Here is a 17909-nt window from a genome sequence, read left to right as displayed (position 1 = left end):
AGGAAGGGTGAAACCGGTTGTGGGGTGTTGAAAGGTTTTCAGCAACCTTGTGAATAGTTTCCTTTTTTTCAACTTTTAATTTCAAAACCGTGGATTTCTTCTTCCTCTATGTCGGAACCTAACCAAACAGTCTTGACAGCTGAACGCATCTGAACAAACAATTCATTCCACTTATCATTCCAAAAGGCTTGTATCTCCACTGGCTTTAGGTGATCATTACAAAATCAGCATCATAAAAGTTTTGTTGCGGACCCCAGCGTAGCCGTTGAATAGGACCTAGTATGTAGCTAATGTAGAGAGTGCCACGTGCGGTGAATAACACCACCGTTGTAGCTTTGGGGCAACGCTCCCTGAAGTCAAATATGCCTTTTGCATCCCATACGCGGCTATTCATGGGACCAGCGAAACATGCTACCTAGAGATTTACACCCTCTAAGGATGCACACTAAATCGAAGTTACTAATAAAATTCGTTGGGCAGTTGAACGCAGGGCCAAAAGAGCGGTCGGTGCATTAATATATACGTCTAATGCGTAGCGTGCATCATCACTAAACAACTAAGTAGGGAGACTGGATCTGCATTCTGAAATACAAATCATTCATTGATTTGTAATTGTTACTGACTTCTTGATACCTAGCTGGACTTTATACGAACGTTGTAACTTCCCATGATGACGAGAAAATCAGCGGTGAAACCTCAACATGTGGATGGCAGTCAAGGAACAGCAACTCCTGGGCTTGAAGGGAACTGATCCATGCTGATGGATCGATATGCATCGATATTCAGATAGTCCTATCCATAACTTCACCTAAATGTCACTTGGGTATCCTAATTGGGATAAATGACCGCGACCCATTTCAATACGAAACACACACAGATGCGGACCACGAAAACCAATCACAGAAAACATATGCTTCGGAAGTTAGAGTGCGGCTTAATTTTCGCGACGAATTCTGAAATTATCGTTCTCTTGGCCCATTAAACAACAATGGCTGTAGTAAGGCAGGAGGAACGCCAGTTTCTCTTCAGAACCACAGTATCTTATTTGCCATATGTTATCCTTGTTGATAACTTCCATTACCCCGTTGAGCTTCAACTCCGTATCAGGTAACTGGAAGCCAGATATTTTGCACCATGGCTGGCACGTCGTTCAGTTTACTCGCGAAGTTCGAACGAAAGATCGGTAACTTAGGATGACCCTTGATGAAATGCGATTTAGATAAGATCGAATGCATTAAGTCAACAATCAAGAATACGATGTAACCTTGTGGTTCGGCCCTCGTTCAGAAAATTCCTGGATGTTTGTAATTTGCATATCTGAACCCTGGCACCGTATACCTCGTGTTTCTCCACGAATCAAACACACACACACCGTATTAATCGCGTTTCCCTCGAAACTTCGCAGAGTATAAAATCTTCGGTCCTTTGAAGATCAAGTATTTAGAGATTCGTCAGTGATGCATCGCATAATCTTTGTCCTTGCGGTCGTTGCGACGGCAGTTCACTGTTACGAATGTAAGTTTTAACGTTTACACACACACACATCTTATTACCGTTGGTAGTACTTTATGCAACCACTCCCTAGAACGAAAGTTAACCTTGAGAAATTTTGTGTATTTCATATTCCTTCATCAACAAAGGAATGGCACTTTGAATGGAACTGCTGTTAACACCGAAGATTACATAAATAAGTATGACGATGATTTAAGAAGCCGGAGTATGTTGACAAATGTCTGCATCCTGTGCTGAGTTAAACCATAGTTGTGGCTGGAATAATGTTCAGCGCTTGTGCCTCCTTTACTCCATCGAACTTTTGGATAACTCTGTATGATGCAGTAACAATTCCTCCAATTAATCGCATTTGTTCTTTAAATAATTTTTGCCTACTTGTGACTGGCACACGCTGCAAGCTCTGCATACGCAGTGATTCCAAAACGTTCAATTGTTCGCACCCTAGTTGGTGAAAACCGATCCATGATGTGCACATTAGACCTTCCCAGATTTCGACGCCGTTCGCTACTGACCCCAAATATTCGGTTTGCCAGGCAATATTATTCAGTCTTTAGGAGAATCTTAAGAAGTCACTCATGGAATCCGCTACAGACGATAGCCACTGATACACTAGAGTGTTTCTTACATTTCACCAGATTAAGCCAAAAACCTCAGTCATGTGCACACTAGGAGTACACAATCAAAGGCGGTATTCACTGTTATCCACTCACTGAACTGAAACACACGCTTGCTATTTTGGATGCAGTGTTGTTAGATAACATGTGCGTTATCATTCGGAACTGCTTCACGACACACCGATTGAAAAAGTACTAACCTCAAAATAGTCCAAACAAATGACTGGAAGGCATATTCAAAATGACGTACGGGTGTACCTAAATGCTGGTATAAACAAATGGTTAATAAGCGTTTCCATCCGACAGACTGGTGACCCGCTGACCTTGACCAAGTCTAAATAACATATTTAGTGAGGTTCGGATGAGCGAGATTACGTTCGGTTTCAACCCTGATGCTCTCAAACTCAGTCATGCCCCAAAGTGCCGATAAACAGTGCATTCTGTGGGGCACGTTTGATAAACAAATTATTAGCCGGCCTCTGAAGAAGTATCACACTGGCTTTGTTCAAAATTTGCAAAAACTGAAAGTCGAAAATTTGTTTGATGAACTGATGGACACCTGATGGACGTCTGATGGACGCCATTATGTCGTACGGTACTAAAAGAGGAACTTGTTGGCTTAGGTTGAATTTTCATGCAACCTACTGCAATGTACGCAGACAAACTGACGTCCCTCCGATTAAACGAATTCGGAATAGAAACAAGGCAACTGCATCACTGCTCAACTCCAATTGTTTGGTCCTCAAACAACTTTGACTCTAATCTTCGTGACATTAAACAGACGGTGCCAGTCGTCTCTGCATATGATGAGGCAGAGCCGAGAAGCCTCTGGTGTACTGCATTTTATTTTTTTCTGATGTCCGATTCTAACGTGAACGCAAAATTGAACAGGAATTCGGTCAGGTGCTTCCAGCTCCATCTTTGAACACTCAAATCATTGTGCCGTAATTCGTAACATGTGGCTTGTGAGCGTTTAATGCCTCCGACATGAAGTTCCAACTTTTGCGAGTGGAACGTATTCCTTTTTTGAAACGTCATCCTACGAGTCGTAAACCATAAGGGTCAATTCAAGGTGAACTGCGGCTGAGCGTCAAAGTACAAACGTTATCATCAGCGATTTTTCTCAGTTCCCTTCGGACTTTCCTTCACAGATAGGTCAGTCCTCTGTGGTTTACTTGATTAGGACAGTTTACAGGGGCATGCTTATTGAGAACTGAACGTATGCGAAGGTTGTTAACTCTGTAGATGGAAAGGCCAAACAGGTAACAACAAGACGAATCACGTTTTCGATTGTCACGTAGTGTCGCATATGGCGATTTACCGCCCCTTCCCCACCCCTTCAGAACTTATTATGTAATTATGACGGTTTCAGGGATGTCCCGAGTAGAAATGTAAACAAAGGTTCAAGCTAGTTACCAAAACTGTTGTGTCAAAGATACGTACTAATCGTGTTTACCACTTTTGACTTGTTACTATTTCCAGTGATCACAATATTCATACTTTTCCTTCACAGGGTATTGCAGTCTACAAAAGAAATCTGGAACTTGTGATGGCCAATTCGTACGCTACTTCTTCAACAAATCAAGAAAGGCTTGCAGCAAATTCTATTATAGTGGATGTGGTGGAAACAAAAACAATTTTCAAAGTTTCAAAGAGTGTCGAACAACCTGTCTAACCTGATGATCATTGACCAGCACCAGTTCAATACATTCAATCTGGTCTAAAAAAATAATTTCCATCAGTGTACATTCCAAAAGTCTTATCTTGTATGCAATCGAAAAAATAAAGCAAAAAACTTCTCGACAAACTTTATAGACCAGACCAAACCAAATGGCATGTTGCATACCGGCGATGATTGGTTGCTGAAAACTATTGCCTCAAGGTAGTGGACTCTACAGAAAATTCACCATTCTTGATTTATTCATAGCGAGTTTTACGTGAAAGTTTGAGTGGTATTTTCATTGGGGAATTTGCAACCAACCAGAGGAAACATTTTATAGGTTTACATCACGACGCGGTGGTTGAAAATAACACTGTCTTCAACTTGCATTAAAACAGTATGCAACTGGGTAGTGTAGTGAATGGCTTTGATTTCGATTCTCGTTTGTTTAGCAGATAATGAAGCAACTTGGATGGGAACAATTGCGATACATGTCTTGTTCCAGATGCAACACAGAAGCTGTGTGGAGTTTCGGTAGATTAAATCGAAATGCTCGACCCCAGTACATAGCAAGAAGAGCCCTCTTGAATGACGGTTATTTTCATGAGACAGACACCGAAGTGACGTAATTTCGCTCCGAATTGCTGAGCCCTTCTGATTGTGTAGATGGTTCTCGTGTGTGTCATTGCCATGTACCCTCGATTGACGTAAATTGCATTCACTTTGGGTTACACTAGATATCTCTCAACAATGTCACATTTGCGTAGGGTTTGACTCAGACGTCACAGAAAGAATTTTTTTTTGAAAATTCCGTCTTGGTATGGTAGTAGATCAGTGCATGAAAGTTTCGAGGTGCTTTATCAGGATACAGAATTGAAGATGCTATTCATTGTCTTAGTGTGTATCTCTGACGCCCGGCAGTCCGATATACTCAGAATACTTCTCACAGTCTACTTTATTTACTCTAGTTTTAAGTGATCTCGTGACACTTCTCCTAAATCAACCAGGGTGTCAATGGTTTTTGTGTGGTTGTCAACCAAACGGGATGCTTCGTTTTACGCAAACACGTGGGGTTCGGCTTTGGTAACTTCCACAAGACAGTAAACAAGACTTGTTGAGGTTTATGCACATCCATCCTTCATACGGATGCGAGAAAGATGGGAATAAACCAAAGAGATACTGTATAAATCTTGTCTAATTTTCATAAGAACCCAATTAGCATGATACCGCCAGATACCCGATAGGCACACAAATGTTCTTGCAGTATCAGATTCTAGCTTTTCTGAAGCGACATCTTCCGGAGGGCTACAATGTAAGAAAGATTTCACTTGGAAGCATCATATGATATCAGCTCGACACTTTCTTGCCTGGATACACAGTTTACTCATTGTTTCAGCCAAAAGCGATCAAGGAAGCTTAATAAGAACTGAGCACCTTATCAGTCAGTGAGTACGGAGAGGTGACTCTAACCAACCGCGATCCTGGCTTTTCAACTAGCTCCTTCTGGGTTCGGTAACCTAGAAGTACCTCATTCGTCGTTGCTCTTTCGGGTTGCGTGGCAGCTCCGCAACAGAAGGATGCCACCGATGAACAATTAGTACTCTTTCTATCGCTAAGTTGTCTAATATAAAAATATTCTCAAATAGTGGTAAGAAGGGTCATCTCTCCTTAATAAGATGGAGTTCAAGTTGGTGGCAGATCTTCAGCTCAGCACTTACGGACAGAGAACAGCCTCGATTCCGTTGCCTCTTCTCTGCCTTCATCATTGCATCACACCCCATAGTGACGGAAATAGTGAGCATTCGGAAACCTTCATAGCAATAATGTAGGGCGAAACGATTCCTTAAGGATGCACCCAGGAGGGAGCTTATTATTGTGTTGTATCCATTGAGCAAATGACACAAACCGCTTACAACGATGCATCCATTGATTATTTAGAATTCAACTCATTTCAATTATTGAAGTGAGTAATAGTGAGTGTTTAGATGCGGAACATCATCAACAAATTCTGGCACTGTGCAGCCAAGACGGCTCTACTTTAGAAGACTGTCGCCTGCCGACAAGCGCTTACGCGACAACAGTACAACTTCCTCCATGAATGCATGTGAAAATGCGTTCTCAGAGCAGCATTACCTACCAACCACCACCATGTCACCTACGGACTCAGGCACCAGCCAGACAGTACGCCAAACGGATAGTGGTGTGATAGTGGTGGGATGATGATAGTCATCCAGGAAATATTTAAAAAATGAAAACCTCACTAAGAACAATGGGACCAGAACTTCTACAGCAACTCAGTACATCAGTACCACAAAGAGTTAGGTCAAACAGCGGAGACAAGAAAGACAAAATTGGGAACAAATTCAGTAAAAGAAAACAAACGCATCAAGTTATGAGTCAAAAATACCTCCAGAAGACGCTTCACATGGGCGGAATGGAACGTTCCCATACAAGAGCTCAAACCCGCTTCCGTCAATCTGTATTATCTCATCATTCTAGGGGCAGCGATGAAATATGTTGCGATCAGTGAGGATACTCAACAACTACTCCGTAAAATCGTCGTTTTAGTCACCCGTGCAATAAAAGGGTTGGTTGTTACTGCACTGGGGAAAAGGTTGTGGTAGAAAATCTGGCAAAGACGAATCCATCGTCATTCTACCAGCCGACAAGCGATGCCTGACACTCATCCTGGACAATGCGGTCCATCTAAACAAAGCGCAGACTATACTAGAGAACACAACTACATTTCATCGTACGGAAGACGATCAAACAAAAGACGCACAAAATCAACACAAATCTTACAAGATCCCAAGTCATGCAATAGATTACAACAAAGGAGGGATACTGGGGGAGTGCGGCTCGGCTCGAATACTGCTTACCTCTGTCGATTTCCAAAGGCATATAAATAAAAAAAATACCACCAATGTCCATCTCACTCCTCTCAGAAACACCCGCGCACAACTTTTCAGAAGAACTGTGGAAAAAGCTGGGATTTGTATCAACAGAGCCCCACGATCAGTTAGCAACCCAAAACAGCTTTTGCTCCCACTAAAAGACATATGGAACTAAGGAGACGAACTTATGGTATCAGTCGATACGACCTCACTATTTACATTCGTGAAAATCAAATCCGTGTAGATAACTGTTGCTGAACCACTGGACAGCTGTTGAAATCCAGGAGAATTACCAAACTATGCTACCATCTGTGAGCTACCTAATTCCACAGAATTTGCACTAGCCGAAGAATAGTGCAAAAAACTGAGAGCAGCACCAATAGGGTCGCCAATCTTAGGACTCATCAAGCAGGCCAGAATCAAAAGTTGGAATCACTTGTGCCTCACTATATAAGTCCAAAATTATAGATCCACTGTGTGAGCAACCATTTCAGCATCGTTTGGAAAAAAAACTAACAAGTCAGTCACCAAACAGCGTTTTCGATGACATCGAACCTACGGTTGAAGAACACGAAGGGGATGGAAAACTAGCACCAATGGACGTGCTTAAAACCAGTCTGCCAATCAGACTAGTACAAACAGAAGTCCGCAGGAAAGCGACTAAGACGAACGAAATGGTGCATTACCGTGGTAAACATCCGAAATCCAACAAACAGCGCTGAGTACGAACGCTGTTCAAACTGGGCAAAACACACCACAACAAAGCGCAAGCAGAGGTCAAGGAAAACTCGTTTGTACCGATTTTTTCAAACGACTGATTATCCGGGAAATTTTATCTGGAGATCCCTGAATTCAGTTTCTCTCAACCAACAAACGGCGTGTAGACATCCCTTCTGATCGTCGCGTAGTCATGGAGATGAACTACCAAGCATGTTGAACAGTCTAACTGCGGTTTGTATGAAACAAATTGTTGCTTGGTTCTTGATCCTTCAAACTACCCATATCTCGCAACATTGTCACGAGGTGCTGCGCATTCACTTATAGACAGAGAAAATGGAATCCAGTCCCACAAGGATTCTGCGCACAATGAATGCAGCAATGGCACGGACATGTTAATGAATGAACATCTTACTGATCGAGACAATAGGAGTCAAACTATCTCATTTCACAACATTAGTGACAGAAATTAATGCACCCGTGTTACCAGTTGTTCGAATGAGCCACGCCAACAAAAACTTTGTTAACTACGACGCAGTTTGAGAAACTTAGAATCACACACCAATCAACATGCGCACTGCAGTATGCCCATTCGAAAACTCAGTGAAGACCATCATTCTGCGTACTGCGTTGAATACCATTGTCATTTGTGTTACCCTGGATTTCACTGACCAGACGTATCTTTTGTCAAGCCGGTCACAACTGATTTCCGTCAAACACCCACTTGCCTGATCAACAAGCTGATATATCTTTGAGAATACCAGCGTTTGAATATATATTGTAAGGGTGAAACAATTATAAGTTACTGATGATTGACAGTATGAATCAATTCAAACACTACTCCACGAAATTATTTCCGTTCCCCTCGCGCCCAACCTAACGGAATGCTTCGTACTACTCTAATCTATTTTTTAGAAATACCATGATGTAAAGGGTGTACAAGGTTCAAAGTTTATTTGCAGACTGACTACCAGTGAAGGGGAGAAAAATATAAAATCGTTGTTAGGGTTGATAAACCATCCATTCAACACCACAAATGTTTTCAAAAATGCCCTGGGATTATCCTCGCATTCTGAGGATACCGCTTAAGAAAGATGTCATTATTGTGTTCACCTGATGAAAGAGTTACGCCTCCATCGAGTGCACAAGGCAGTGAACAAAAACAAGGGTGATTTGGTGCTTGGTACTTTTTGCAATCCTACATGCAGGTCTGAGAGGAAGTAGTCACTTATGGCGTCAAAAGGGCATCTCACTAGATCTTAAGGGTCGTGTGTACCAGGCTACAGTAAGGGTTGTGTTGTTTTGTCGGTGCGAGACACTTAACTTTAATGAGTTTCTCTTCGGGTAACTGCAAGAAGACAGCCCGCAAGGAGCTCCATTGACATCCCATCCAAAATAGCAAGCAAGCATTTTCTCTGCTATGTCGAATAAACAGCCACTTTTATTTCCTGTGTCACATCTGGTGTTACGTAAGAAGAGTGCTTTAATCGGCCAATGCCCTCTCTCCCTCAATCAGGCGAAGTCAACAGAAGTGAATGAAAACACTAGTAGGATGGTATTAAGCAGTGCCTACTCGGTTAAGCTCAAGAGAGTCCACATTATATCTTTCAGAGTGCGACACATGAAAGAAACGAGCATCTTACATTTGTAACATTAGACCTCAGTTATAACGATATGCGAGATGACGAGTAAAAAACCCACAGCTGTCCCATACCGAATACTCACGTTTATATAATGCCAAACTTCAAAAGGCAACCGCACGAAATGAAAGGTCTGTTTGAAATGCAGTGGACACCAAGGGACAGATTGTCAAGGTTGAGGTATGTTAATTAAAAACCCTCCAGTTGGTCCTGAGCGACGATCTATCACGCGAAATGGTCATGGCATATACTTGATAATTTAGTGGATGCGCACGACTGCCTCAGTATTACCTGATTGTGTGCCAAACCGACAGCTATTATCATACAGGAATGTGTATGCTCAGTCGAGATTTCGTCGTGTATGTCTCGCGAGCTACGCGCTACCAATGCTTCACAATAAGAATGGTATAGACATACAATGCTTCTCAGTTTTCCAGCATAGATCTCCACTGACAGGATCAACTCTTCATTGAAAATTGACGAAACTCGTCACACTACCTACAACCCATTAGCTTCTCAGGTAAAAAATGGATGTTCCAAGGGAGAAGTCGTCACAAGAGCAGCCAGTTAACACGTGACCAGATGACGTGAATTCCGTGACTTAAGGATATTTGGCGCTGTATCCGGTGTAAGTATAACCTGCACACACTACTTATTAGCCCTTGTAGCTGAACGGCTAAATCCCTAACTATAAGCCAGGAGGTAGTGAGTTACAATCTCCTTGGAGATTTCTAAGATGCGCACTGCTGATGATTCTCGGCCTTTCGGCATAGATCGACTTCATTCACAAAGCGGAATGTCCACAGAAATTTTTCAAGATAACCTCAGACTCCCAACCAGGTGTGCTGAATATTCACAAATGATGGGTGTGTTGGGACCTAATGTGATTTGAAATTAGAAGATGGAGTACGGTAACGAGCAGCTATGTTATCGTTATATAAATGGTGGTTTTGAAGCGGACGTCCAACTGAGCTAGTAGATGAACAGTACTTGGACTGAACACTGAGCTGAACACCTGTGAGAAAGTACGGAGGGCAGCTGTGAACTGAAAGTTGGAACGATATTTGGATTGACTTTGTGACAATAGTCAGGGGGAGCAACTCAATGATTCCATGGTTGAGTAGGTGTAAGTAAGTAAGTAAGGGATAAGGTCTAGGTTGCTGCTGTACGTCGTGCGTAGCAGCTCAAAAACTCAAGACGAGGTCGGTGGTTAATGGAGAAAAAACTCAACCTAGTGATAGAACCCCATGCTTGACGCTGCATCCACGTCACTACATGCGGAAGTTATTTGCTGTTGACGGGAAGGGATGAAACGGACTGTAGGTCTCCGGTCATCCGTAGGTGTTTCTCGAGATAGGAAAACGAAAGTGCAAGTGTATTCCATTCGGCGGATGCGGAAAGGGTTGGAGGGAAATCAGATAACCATGGGGAAAATAAGCACATGGCGATGGTGGCACGAATAAGACAACCGGAGTGGTATTAAGTACATCTTCGATCGAGCGATCCGTATCGTGAGAAGGCCAAGAGGAAGTTAGCTATAATCACTGCTTTTATTATTCGCTTCAGTAAATCATTTACTGTGGGTGAATAATTGGCCATTGAATGATGGTGTCACAGTTAGAGTCAATTTTATCGCGGACGTGGAGGAAATCAGAGGGATTAGTGGGAGGTCGGGTTGAAGATGTGGATGGCAAGTTCCACTTTCAACCTTGGATGAAAGGGACTGGCACATTTGAATTAGATGGTGCCTCTAGGGTATACGATGGAAAAGGAAGCCAGACGTGTTTGCACACAGGTTTTGGAGGGGAAATGATTACATAATAGTAGATTTAGCTTCACGCAGTCGTTGGCAAGAGTAGCGGCAACTGAGAAGGTTATAAAACCCCACTATGAATACCTCAATTTGATCAGCAATGATGCAGCTGGTTACACTGGATATTCGTACTTGTGTGTGATATTTACTCCGCTGGCGCACTTTCTAGAAAGATGCTGATCTCCCTAATTGTGGGTGATCTAGGTGAGACGTATGGCCAAGAATAAGGTTGAGCTAATCTAAATGCTATGGCGTGGTTGCGTCTGGTTGCATTTCGGAAGGCTTTTAGACAGCCGAGACATTAATGTGTTTGATTCAGTTTTTCTAGGTAAAAAGTCAGTGCATGCATCTGGAGCTAAGGCTCATTAAATAAAAGAGGAGGAAGAATTTTACTCCGGGATGTAACGTACAAAAAGCAACCACGGCGATTTACGGGACTCATGGTAAAGATAATGTCATAAGACGAATGTTAGAAGATAGGATTCGATTCGTGAAGGACAACCTTGAAAGTTTATCACAAGTGTTTTTTAACCTTACATCGAAAATGCGGTTCGCAAGGTTCCTTGATCTTTTGAAGCCAACTCAACACCTATTCATGATAAAGCAGATGTTGCCCTTCGCCTCAGTTAAGCTTTTTAACTGAAAACTAGTGCAAAATCGGATAATTTTAAAAATTAATTGCGAAACTCAGCTCATCATCCACGACTGCACGTCAATGAGGAAACTAATATTTCGATTAGCAAGGTGTGCTCAAGATGTGTATTCACAGTGCTCACGGTACAAGATAGTACAATTTGAGTAGCTATTGAAAGTTACTGTCGCTACATCCAGCTTTTTGAAGTGTTCAGACTGGCAACAAGTGAAACAATGCCTTTTTTGACAAACACGCCATTCAAAACCATTAAGTATGATCACGCAATGTGTGGATGACCATTGTGTATGACCGAGTTGTCGGTTGGTTGTGGTAACTCAAACGATGGATTTCACTCTAACCAGCTCGCGCTAAAGCACCATTAAGACTGGATTTGTTCCACTGAGTGTTTTACGCATGAATTGCACAGCTTCGTGGATTAGTGATGCAAATCCAAAGCCTTCCTATCACTCAGAAGTCAGTTTCAAGGTATACAAAGATGCACAAATCCTCAACGCACTATTTGAACGTCTTACAACGGGAAGTTCACGGATATGAGATGAAGGAAAATATTACATTAGTCCTCAAATGTGTGAAAAGACTAGATCCAGTGTGTCAAAAACCGCCAATTTTAGGGATCCGTGTTCATAAGAAACTTCGAAATATGTATATGGAACCTTAATTAGATTAACGGCAATTCCCCGAAAGTGTATGATTCTCACTTCGCGGTAAACCTCACCAATCAGCTGGTTTCCATTCGTTGTGAATAGCCTTGCCTTCTAGCTATGGTAGCAGCGTTTCAGAATGCTTGGACGAAACCAGTCAAAAATGAAACGGTAACGGTGTACTTAATGGATTTTGGTCCCTTATTACTGAACAGTTTCCATGACGTTTCCGAACGGATGATTGAAATGGGAGAATTCTGTCAAGCCGTATCATTTGTATTTGCAGGCACCAAGATCGAGTTGCTTGAAATTATTTCCATCACAGAACATATCCGGTGTGACGCCATGCTCGTCTCACATAGTTCGGTGATGAACGGGTGACGTAATGATCGTCTCACATGATTCGGTGAAAAATACAGGGTATTCACAGAATACCACTGCTTTTAAACTACGATAAGCATGTACGCCATGTGTCTCATACTTTCTCTCATCATCGGAAAATTCTGCAATTCTTTAGGCATCTCGTAATTAATCGGTACTTTCTGCAATTCTTCACAGTTCGATTTATTGCCATCATGTCGCGCAGTATTTGTCATTGAAACACAGCAGGTAGACAAGCTATGACGTGGAAAAAGCGGTAAGTCAAACTCGCCGACTTGGACACATTAATGCATGCGTTCCTACAAGCCTAGGACCCAGAGATCTATCTAGTCGGCGATTGGAGACCATCCCCTATACGGCTAAATCACGAAACCAATGGCTCCTTTTTATCCATTCAACCCACTCAGCTAAACCACGAAACTAATGGCTTGTTCTATCCATTCAACCAACCCAACTTCCCATATTTGCTCCCCCTCGTTGCCTTCGATAGATTGTCACTCTTCTAGCGTGTTTCTTTATCTTTGTCTGTGACAAGGAAATAAACGACCAGAATCACCGTACTCGTGAACGCGGTTCACAGTGGAAAAACAGAAGAGACAAAAAAGAAGGACTGGACATCCCTTGTGGGATTGCTAGAAATGATTAATCAAGAACCAAACATGAGGCAAAGTACTGCATGTGCTCCCAAGTCATCGATATCACATCATGTCATGGAAACTGCGACCGAATAAGATGGGCCGATACAGCTCAGCGGTTTGGTCGCGAACTTATTCGCCGGAAGGTTCGTGTCTCGAAACCAATCTGAGCGTCGCCACTGCTCTTGTCCGGTCTTGGTCAACCCGGCAGTATCTTAGCCCTCATGGGAGCTAGACACCGGAAGAGTGCTACAGCAGAAAGATTATCAGTCACATGAGTCACAATCGTGTGTGTATCGTGTGTCGTGTATCATGGACCTCACACTTTGTGAGTTCAATGAAGCTATTTTGACCAGAGCAATAAGGATGTTCCACAAAATCTATTGTCTGTCTGCGCTGAAACTGACTCCACCTAACACAGTTGTTCGTTGTTTTTGAAGTACGCTCGTATGACAAATGTTCGTAGTTTCGCAGCAAAGATGGAAGCAAGAAAAGAGAATATTGCTATCCCCGCTGAACAGAGCTGCGATAGTAAAACACATTGAGATTCATGATTGTGAGATGAATTAATTTCTCACACTTTTCCCTAGTAAAACATCGAAAAAGTATGTGAGACAACACAGTGGAGCTTACGTCATTTATGTTAGTCTAAGACAGCATGAAAAAAGCCGAAGCGTGTTGGCGGCAGATAGTATCTACACAACCAACTGGTGAAGTTAAGTCCCCATGAACATTTGCTTTATGCAAAGACTTGGGATATGGAGTTGAGTTCATGTCCTTATTATTTTTCGAGTAGCATTACAGTGAGTGGAACCAACCTAATTTCAATAAGAAGTATAAAGCTGAAAAGCTGTACCCTACTGACTGCACACCGAGGTAACCTGTCCTTGAGAATTGTCTGCTTCCCTAGGAACCATCCAGCTGGGTAGTTAGCCAGATAAAATTCCAAAGGCGAATGGATGCTTCAGCCGTATTTGACGAAAGCCGGTAGGATGTCCAAAACACCACCTATTTACTTTACATATATTTATCTCACGGATAAGTGTACAGATCGAGGCAATGTATAAGTCACCGGCAACTTGGGTTCCAATGGTCCATGAGGGTTTCCTGTAGAGAAGAAAGTTTTTTAATTGACGTTTGAAGCAAAATGCAGCAAAATGAGATTACACATTCAAACAACGCTTATTCGGAGAAGCATGAAACCCGGAAATAATGAATTCAAAAGCCCCAAAAATATCTTTATAACTGTACGGAGTGAAAGATACCTAATCGAACATCTATATTGCCAGGTTTGGGTCATCCTCTAGTATGCAGCAAAAAAAGTGAACGTATGTAATATGCCGATCAGAACTGTCAGCAAACCATGCCTCAGCTTACTGTTGTTATTTTGGAATAAAACATAGTTAACAGCAAAGCTGTTGACTTAAAATATATTCAGACTAACTTGATTTGTCCTGTGGAGGGACTGGACTCTTTCCTCTGAAAAGATTGGGTAAAATTGCGATTGTGGTATTACTGACCACAAAGAGGAGAGCTCATAGACATGGTCAAACCAAAAGGATACCTGAATGGTTGTGGCTGTATTAACACTAGGTTGACTGAGTTGAACTGCTTCCGAAATTGGTGAGCTCTATTGAGTTCCCTCATTCGAGCAACTCTACACTTGCATCGCAATCTTACGTGTGAAATGAGTCGAATCTATCGCAACCAGAAAGATTTCGATTGGACAGGATATACTGTGTGTAACGCTTTTTACACTACCATTCAACCTAAGCAACACTTGCAATTTCGACCCAACTATGGCGATTGCCTGATGCGCACAAATTACACTGTGGTAATGTTATCCCTCTGCGAATTTTCAGGTGCCAAAAAAATAACTTGACATCTTTAAGGCATTCTCATGTTATCCAACACCAAATCGACATTCAACATTCCTATAGTTCAGACACACCGACACTAGCATTAACCTCAACCTATCAAATATGTGTGTAAGGACACAGAAAACAGAGCGCGGACCCTTGAATAGGGCGTACAGTAACCACTCCATTTCCAACCCCCCTGATCCGCGAACCACAAGGTCATTGAGCCAACCGCATATGGAGAAAAGTGGCCAAATCTGGAAGACTCTCAAGCATCACTTTATCATTGCCTCACTTTCTTGGTTTCGAATTTATACCGATAGACTGCGCCTCACGCACTGTGGTTTGTCTAATATAACAAACCCACTGAACCGAAAATGTTGCTCCATTAATGGATGAAAGTCAGAAAAAGACAACTAATTGCAGCTGCATATATATCCCTCACAGGTGCATCCAGTGTGGCATAGAACGAAGAATAAAGGTTATTTGTAGCTCACTGGGTATCCACAACTGAGCTTCCAGTCGCACTACTCATAAGGCTATTGAAAACTTTCCTACAGCCCCCAACCGATCTCGCTCTTCTCTGCGCTCATGAGATAGGCACCTCAAAAGTGTACTTTGCCAAGCACTCGGGTGTAAAGAGCAGTAATGGCAATTCCGAGAGAAAGCTTTATCAATGCTTGAAACTGCAACTTTTTGGGTGTTTTCGATGCGCAGAATCCTGACCCACGCGTTGTGTGAGTTGTTCACAACCGGTAGCATTTGGGGATGCTCCATTTGTAGCATACCGCAAACAGTTGCCCGCGCATCCTGTCAGACCATTCTTCAGACTGCGAACACATAGGACTAAAGCCGATCATAGATAGAAATTCTAGTCGGACCTCGAACTTCACACAACTTAGCGAAATACACTCATTTGCAAACCAATTTGTTTTCGCGAGAGACTCACCTGGAACACAGCTGAATCTGTCATTTATGATGTTCCAGGTGAGTCTCTCGCGAAAACAAATTGGTTTACAAATGGATGTATCTCGCTAATTTCGTGCAATTTTTCCAAGTAAAACATAAGGTTGATGGAAACTCGGGGACTGCGCCTACCTGATGAGCCCCAAGAAGGACGAAACCGGCCGTGGGCTGTCGAGGAATTTTCATCAACCTTGTGAGCAGTGCATTACGTTCACACAGCTTGCTTCACTAACGATATATTAATGAAGAACGACGTAAGTAACATTTTCCGCGAAGTTGTCATCTTCAGATCTTTCGGAAGCGGTATAATAAAAAAGTCTTGAACAGTGAATTCTACTTTGGAAGTGTGCAGTCCCTTGTGAAATAAGCCAAAGTGTTTGAAAAAAACAATGGGCGAAATTTAAACTGTACACAAAAATCTGGATATCCATTGTGATGAGCTCTTCAAGGATCAATAGTTGCTGCTAGATGCTCTCTACTGACTTATCGAGTACGATCTTACGGGTGTGAGATAAAAGTGCCAACAAGATGTTTCTAAATCTCGCACATTTTGATATGGGAAGACTCCAAATGTTCCCAACTCCATCCAAGCTTCTGATTCATTCTCTCCAAAATTATGTGCTACACTCTTGCACTCATGGCACTCGTACTTTTCTAGGTTAGTAAAATGATTAAACAGTTAAATTCAATCAACTTATCAGCTGTAAATCCTGTACCAAGGATACATCGGTCACAGCCACCAGATTTTCGATCGCCGGAAAGTGATGGCGATGGCATGTTCAGTTTGTTCGAAAATTGAATAGCTATGCTTTAATCCTCCACAGCCACTGACTGCTCGATTTGGCCATTTCTGCCATGGCCAATATCCATTAGTGAGTATAGTGCCGGGAAGCAGCAATTATCGCGCTGGTTCCATTTAGTGGTTAGTGTTTTCATATTTCGTTGCCGGGTAAGACACTGTTTACCTCTAGGCCGCTTTTCCTTAGAAGAGAGCTAAAAAAAAAGTGCTTCGCGACCCAGACGGTTCTCTGGCACNGCACTCGGAGTACACGTTCTTAGCATCATAAACTGTGAGTAATTCACCTATCTGGGGAGAGTTCTTTCTTGTAAAAACCATACGGAATACCTAAACAATGATTGGCTTCAAGTGACGTTTGTGAAGGCTAATAAAAACGACCAATACTCATGCCGTCAAAAGAGAAAAGAACTAACCACGACGGTGGCTTCCCGAATGGCATCCCAGGGACAATCCTTGTAGCTGTCAGCGTCCGGTAGGCTCACTCTACATAGAATCAGGCGCTAAAATGTTTGAGGAAGGAAATTGGGACCAGGTAAACGTTGGAAATCAAGCGTGAACGATTTCGAAAACTTAATACTTGTACACACAACAAATATTGTGTAGAAACGCCTATCCCTAAACAGAACGACATGCTGTCTTCAATCGGTGCCACCTATTGAAAGAGGGTGGAGAATATTAGCAAAAGTATAGATCGTTAAATGAAAATTACGCTCCCGGTGTACACCGGGCAAGGATTTCCATCAACACGCAAGTGATATTTCCTTACTTATTACGGTGACTCAAAATGAAAACGTACCCTCCATACAACCGTTACCCCGTTGCTTATCTCGGAAACAGATTTCGGCAATAATTTGGAAATTGATCATTTTCAGTGACGTTCAAGCTCGAAACACTCAAGGTGATACGGTGAGTCGTCTAAGAGTAAGAGGAGAATGATCCAGAAGTGTCTATGATAAACAGTAATTCGCCCACGGAAGTTCTGGATCACAGAAGAAATATTCTGCTTATTCGAGGTGAAAGTAGGTGTCGCACACTAGTTCGCAATATACCAGTATAGTGTCTTGTCTTCAAAAGGGCTACTGAATGCGTAGCTGAAAGCCGCAAGTGTGTGTGTGTGTGTGTG

At 42.4% G+C, this 17909-nt stretch overlaps 2 protein-coding genes across 2 annotated transcripts in view; one reads left to right on the top strand and one right to left on the bottom strand.

Moving 5' to 3' along the window:
- The window catches only part of T265_15251 (hypothetical protein), a gene marked incomplete at both ends in the record, with an annotated part of 51323 nt that overhangs the window by 3386 nt on the left and 30028 nt on the right, over positions 1–17909 (top strand). The window contains one exon of the mRNA XM_009177264.1: positions 3640–3738. Within this exon, the coding sequence (XP_009175528.1) occupies positions 3640–3738 (99 nt within the window). The remainder of the gene's footprint in view (positions 1–3639; positions 3739–17909) is intronic.
- The window catches only part of T265_15250 (hypothetical protein), a gene marked incomplete at both ends in the record, with an annotated part of 16938 nt that continues 13242 nt past the window's right edge, over positions 14214–17909 (bottom strand). The window contains 2 exons of the mRNA XM_009177265.1: positions 14214–14269; positions 17200–17286. Of these exons, the coding sequence (XP_009175529.1) occupies positions 14231–14269; positions 17200–17286 (126 nt within the window). The remainder of the gene's footprint in view (positions 14270–17199; positions 17287–17909) is intronic.

Source organism: Opisthorchis viverrini, assembly GCF_000715545.1.
Source record: "Opisthorchis viverrini unplaced genomic scaffold opera_v5_407, whole genome shotgun sequence".
NCBI classification, from domain to species: domain Eukaryota; kingdom Metazoa; phylum Platyhelminthes; class Trematoda; order Opisthorchiida; family Opisthorchiidae; genus Opisthorchis; species Opisthorchis viverrini.
This window is presented reverse-complemented; position numbering and strand designations above follow the sequence as displayed.